The 6,613-nt window shown below is 39.6% G+C and overlaps 1 protein-coding gene across 1 annotated transcript; it reads right to left on the bottom strand.

Moving 5' to 3' along the window:
- Positions 1-4,188: 4,188 nt before the first annotated feature.
- Positions 4,189-5,142, bottom strand: MPC1L (mitochondrial pyruvate carrier 1 like). The gene has a single exon (XM_036742529.1). It carries the CDS (start codon positions 4,842-4,844, stop codon positions 4,416-4,418), a length of 429 nt encoding a protein of 142 aa, XP_036598424.1. The 5' UTR covers positions 4,845-5,142; the 3' UTR covers positions 4,189-4,415.
- Positions 5,143-6,613: the final 1,471 nt, after the last annotated feature.

The following is a 6,613-nucleotide window of genomic DNA, read 5'->3' as shown; positions in this document are numbered from 1 at the left end:
TACACCAGCTGTTCTTTTAAGCATACAGTGAGGTCAGAGGCTCAAAAGAAATTTTATGTACTTTTCTTTATATTAGTCTTTCAGCCCCCCAGTCTTCTAAATAAATAGTAATCAAAAAAGGTAGTATGGGATAGGAGAAAGCATTGAGTTTAGAGCCAGGACCTGGGATTTAATCCTGCTTCTACATGGGCCTCCTCATGAGTAAAATGTGGGGGTTGGACTGGATAATCTCTTAATTTCCCTCCCAACTCTCAAATCTTATTATCCCATAATTTATATTAAAACCCAAATATATTTAATGGGAGAGAGATCTGTAGTCTCTTTACCTAAAGGAATGGGAGTTCATTCAAAAGTTACATAAAGATCACTTTGCAGTGGGCCTTAAAAATTTTAAATTTATCTGCAAAATATAAAACACTAATCTCTCAATTGTTAATGTAGATAATTTACAGAATATAGGACCTCTGCCCATCACTAGGGAGCCAAGTCCCAGAACTACTGGGAAGACAGGCCAATGGTAGCTAAATAGTGCAGAGGATAGAGTGCTGGGCCTAAATTCAGGAAAACCTGAGTTTAAATGAAGCCTCAGACACTTACTTGGGTGACCTGGGGGAAGTCACTTAAACTGTCTGCCTCAATTTCCTCAACTGTTAAATGGATATTATACTAGCACCTACCTTTCACAGGATTGTTGTGAGAATATTTGTAAAGTGCTTAGCATAATGCTTGGCATGTAATAAATGCTTACTCCCCTCATCCCCAATATGTAAGTGGAAGAAAGATATTGGCAAGTAGAACGTGTGAATGAATTACAAAATCAAATATTTGAGCATCGTCTGTTTTGTATTATTCTTACCCTTTCTTCTCCCCATTAATGTAGACCATTTGGAACTGGTATTTGCTAAGTTTTTAAAACTCCCTAATATGGGAGTGGAGAAATAGACTGTGTGAGTGAATTACAAAATCAAATGCTTAGGTATTATCTTCTTGTATTACTCTTAACCTTTCTTCTCTATTTTCCTCTCCATTAATCTAGGCAATTTGGAATTGGTATTGTATCATTTTGCTAAGTTTTAAAACAAGTGGATTAATAAACAGTACATCTTCTTGAAAATAACGTAAACTTGGAAACTATTCTATACCTCTCTTCATGTGAAGTGTATAAAAGTTTACTTATCATACCCTTCCCTACATAAGATGTTAGGGCACACAAATATTTTTGAGATTCTTTCGTCTTATCTTTTTAAAGTTAGGGAAGTATTTATTATCTGTTTTGACAGTTTAATTTCTCCACAACAATTACTCTTGGATTCCCTTTCAACTCACGCTCCCCATGAGACCAATCTTGGTAAAGCAACTGATGTTAACTAGAAATCTGTCCATTTTTGGGACAGAATGTGAAGCCTCAATTATGAATAAATGGTTTAACATTACAGTAACTGTTGGGAAGGGAGAGGTTTTTCTTTAATTGTTAAATCCTGGTTTCTCGAAAGACAGTGTTCCATCAAGAAAATAGCAGTGAGCTATTTTGATGATAAAAGTTGTAGATCACTCATGGGTACAGATGTACGAGGGGGAAAAAAGCGTGGTTATTGGACTGAGGTTTTTATTCCAAAGATTCTTAGCCTTTTATGTGTCATGTACTTCTTTGGTTATCTGGAGAAGCCTATGGACCCCTTCTCTGAATAACATTTCTAAATAAGTGAAGGAAATGATAAAATGATAAAAAGTTAGTAAAAATCAGTATGTAACCTTTTCCCATGCCACCCCCACTAAGATCTCTGTGGACCCCATCTTAGGAACCCCTGTTCTAATCCACTGATTGCTTTCCAAGTAGTCTTATTTATCTCATCAAAAGCCTAAAGGAGGGGTTCAAATTGGCAGAAAAACTTGTTCTATATTTTTCTGGCATGGAATAGAGGCAAGCTGAACTAGGATGGTTTATCTTGCTTGTATCTAACATGACCAATAATTATTGAGGGAACTAAAATTTACCTATTAAGAGGCCTGGCCCTAGGAAACGCACTGAGACTAACTCAGTCAAGAATAACAAGGTTTTATTAATTATTGCTTTGTGACATTTCTGTGGGAAGGAAACACTTAGGTCTTATGAAACTACTGTTTTAATTAGAATTACTCCCTATGATTACAGCTGCAAAAAGAAGCTTCATGAATTTGCTGAATCTACAGAATATAAAAGAATCACTGTCAAGAACAAAGAGAAATTTCACAGCCACAAATTCTGCAGTCTGCAAGATCTTCATATTGATAACACCTACCACATGAGGCTGATAATCTAGCCCTAACAGTTCTTATTTAAAAACTGTACCCACCCAAAGCTCCTATATTTTGGCAGAATGCATAAAATAGAAAAAGTCTGCTTTTAAATATACAATCTTTGTTTAGATGTAAAATTTAATTAATTTGTAGGAGTGGAGGGAGTAGGAATAGAAGAAGTATGGTAGTTTTATATGTACATATTCTAATTATAAATGAATGCCTTTTTCAATTTTTCTGAAAGCTGACTTTGGGCTTTAATGCATTAGGAAATGTCACAAGAAATCTCTCCCTCAACCTCATGAAGCCTTCCTTGACAGCCCCACTGTTTATACTTCAGCTTATCACAGAAAGATCATAGATTTTAGTCCTTTTCAGGACTTTGCAGTCATCTTGTTTCAACCACTTATTTTACTGAAAAGAAAACCAAAGTCCATTCAAATCCAGGCACCCAGGGCCTCCAATTCCAAAGGCAGCCAGCCTACCTTATACCTTGTATTACACCCACTTACTCACCATAGGAAGAGATTAAATCCTAGTCATCTCTAGGTCCTTTACCACATTTCCTGTTCAGAATACAATGCTTCACACAGAGGCAATAAAAATTTATAAGGATATATTAATCCCAGCTAAGCATTGAGTAAAGCAACTGTATAGGTCAAAGGTATGTACTGTTAGGGTACTTAGAAAGATTTAGACTTTACAAACGTTCACAGGGCAGCAATGAATTGACAAAAACTAGGAAGCAAAAAGCTGTTTTTAATGAGATAGGTCTATGCAGTACCCTCAAATTACCCACGTACCAACATCCCTAAGGACTACAAAAGGTTGCCAACCACAATGTAGCCTATTCGTCTCTCTTCAAGCAGGACTAAATCTAACCAGATTCTGCAAACTGCCAACTACTCCCCTAAACCCAAAAGAATAATAGTTCAATGGACCCATCTGTTTACTCTCCTGGAAGGAGGACTGACTGAAACCACTCTGGATGTTCTGTGGAGTCCCTGGTTAAGGCATTTCAGGGTCTCACTTTCCTTCCATTAAAGCAGCGCATCTCCACTTTTTCCACTGTGTTTTAAATCTTTGGTTTAAACAAAACATTGGCGGAACGCTTGCTGCCAAATCCTTAAAATGATTAGTTTTAATGTTTATTATTATCAAACAACACCAAGGTTCATTAAAAAAAATTATGTGGTTTAAAGGTTCCTTGCAATGATTTGAGAAACACTGCATCAAAGTGTCTTAACATTAAGTTTTCTCTCGGTGCATTTTTTTTTTTTTAGCTTATCCCTTCATGTAAAAAAATAATCTGGTTTTGAAGGTTCTGTGAAGGCGTCTGTGCCTATGCCCAGGTTCTAGCCTTGAAAAAGACGCTAGTAATTCCATCTGGGTGTCTGGTGGGGTGTGGGGGTGGCATGGGAGTGTCAGAGTTGAGCTGATCTTTAAGGTCCCATCCAGTTCTAAAGTCTAATCTACTAATAGGGATATTTTTTATGAAAAATTTTAATTTTTTAGAATATTTTCCTAATCGTGTGTGTGTGTGACAGTCCCCTTCCCCTCTCCTTTCAGGCAGTCTGGTGAAGCCCACGGCCCCCTTCCCAAAATATATCTACCCCCGTAAATCGTTATTCCGCAATTTCAATTAGTGCAAATGAAGCCGCATCCAGGTTCACCACGGCTCGGAACCACCTGCGCTCTCGAGTTCTGGAATCCCGTTAGGAAACCACCCAAAAGCTAATCGTTCTAACCGCAAATCTTTAAATTGGGTTACCTGCTTTCAACCTCTTTGCCAACTCCCTGTGCGGAGACGGCGTCCTCTTTATAGGAAATTATAATGATGATGCCAATAACGTTTTCAGACATAAAAATAACCACGACTCGACTTGGCTTTCCTTTTTTTTTTTTTTAATTAACTAATAACGTGTTACGGACTGAAGATGGAAGAAGAAGCCTCCTGGGAAAACCCAAGAGAGTCTCAGGAACGGCTTTGGGTTTGTTTTTTAAAGTCAGTCCTACACAAATTTCTAATCTCTCTCTTTTTCCATTAAAAAAAAAAAGCTTTAAAAAATACGGGGGTTTTGTTGAAATACAGCCAGACGCGAGGAGGTTCAAGGCGCTCTTCTCCGGGCGGGAGCGGCCTACTGCGCGGATGCAGGTGCGGGTGCAGGAGCGGGCGCCGGCAGGGCCGCCGTCCCCGGCGCGAGCGCGGGAGGGCAGGTGCACACGGGCGGCTGCGGGTACAGGCCCCGCTGGTACTGCACGTAGCGCCTCGCCTGCAGGCTCTGCGCCACCACGTTGGTGCCGTGGCACGACATGAGCAGCCAGTTGCGCGGCTGCACGCGGTAGGCGAAGCGCATGAAGGCCAGCGAGTAGAGGATGAGCGCCAGCGTCATGCGGCCGCTGATGATCTCGGGCGACGCCTTCATGTCCTTGAAGGCGGCCAGCGGCAGGCCCCAGTTGGCCACGGGGCCCCAGAAGTGCGTGCTCCTCACGTAGTCCTGGAACTCTTTGGTGCGGAAGTACGCCTTGGCCTTCTGGAGGAGCACCCCGATAATGGCCTGAAGCATCTTCTTTTCCCTTTCCCTCCTCCTAGGCCTTCTTCTCCCCCACTCGGGGGCGGGGACCGAGCCCAAGTCTGCGGGAGGGAAAGGCTGGCCGCCGGCTGCCTTGGTTCGAGGGTTCACAACGGGCCCCCTCCCCCGAGGCTGCTGATGCCGCCTCCGCCGCCGGGCCGTTAGCGGTCCGAGCCCCACAACGATCCAGAGAAGCGCTGCTCCCTGGCTCGCGCCCGGCGAGGGAGGGGGAGCGCGGGAGGGAGACGTCCGGCCAGCGCCTCGCGGCCTCCGAACTTTCCCTCTTCCCGCGTGTGGCGGCGTCAGGCAAGGTGCGCGCGCAGCCTCAAAGGTGCCCGTGGTGGGTGGGGGGAGGGGAAGGGAAGCGGGGCGAGGTTCGCTGCGTTTGTGAACGTAAATTGGAAACTCTACGGTCTCTGGGAAACCACAGCGCCACCTTCCGAGAGAGGGCCCCAAGGGGAAAAGAGCCGAGCCCGGGTGGGAGTGGGGGTGGAGGAATTGGAGGACCTGCCCAGCACCCAGGCTGAGCCTTCCTTCCCTTGAAGGGTTTGACTTCCACAATTTAAATAAAAATTGAAATACAAAAATATATTCACACGCCATGTGAATATATTTTAGTTATACAAATATATATCATTTTATATAAATATATTTAAAGAAGAGCCAAGCAGGGTGACATTAGAGGATTTTCAAAACTCCCAGACAGAATCTTCCCTTGAAGAGATGGACTTCCACAATTTAAATAAAAATTAAAATAAATTCATACATTATGTAAATATATTTTCTATATGCAAATATATATAGTTTTACATAAATATATTTAAAGAAAAGAGTCAAGCAGGGTGAGATTAGAGGATTTTCAAAACACCCAGACGGAATCTTCCCTTGAAGAGATGGACCTCCACAATTAAAATTTTTTAAGTTTCAGATAAATTTAAATTATATGTGCATATTTAATAAATATATGTATATTTATGTATAGGCATATTTCTAAATATGTGTATATTTATATTTATATATAAATATGCATATTTAATAAAATACATTTATCTAAACATGACTTTTATATAAATATATTTCTAAATTTCATATAACCAAAAACTATCTTAGGCAAATATATTTTCTATTGTTTATATAAATGTTATGGAAATATATTTTGTGCAGCTATATACTTTACATAAATATATTTAAATAAAAAAGTAGAGCAGGCTGACATGAGAAGTCTTTCAGAACACTGAAATTGAATCTTCCCTTGAAGGAGTGGATCCTCGTAATTTAAATTTTAACTTTTAAAACTTTTTGAATAAAAATATAAAAGGTACGTGTAATATGTCGTTTGAATAAAAAATATGTCATTTGAATGTATGTTTATGTAAATATATTTATATAAATCATTTATGTAAATGTTTTGCCTACATATATGAATTATTTTCAATAAATGTAAACTATTTAAACCAGTGAAATAATATTTTAATTATTCTAATTAGTTTTACATTTTAAATTTTAAATTAATTTTTAAAAATTTATTTTATGTTTAAAAAAATAGGTTGCAGCTTAAATTTAGTTATCTTAATGGCTAAGGAGGGAAGTGGGAGAGAAATTAATGTTTGTTTACTGAAAACAGAAGTTTAAAATTTAACTGCCTTTTAGACATTTCAAAGTGAATACTGACTGAATGTCCAGTAATCATCTCAAACTCCATATGTCCCAAACAGAATTCATTATCTTTACTAGCTTCAGAACTTCTCTATTACCATAGAAGG

Source organism: Trichosurus vulpecula, chromosome 2 (assembly GCF_011100635.1).
Source record: "Trichosurus vulpecula isolate mTriVul1 chromosome 2, mTriVul1.pri, whole genome shotgun sequence".
Lineage (NCBI taxonomy): Eukaryota > Metazoa > Chordata > Mammalia > Diprotodontia > Phalangeridae > Trichosurus > Trichosurus vulpecula.
This window is presented reverse-complemented; position numbering and strand designations above follow the sequence as displayed.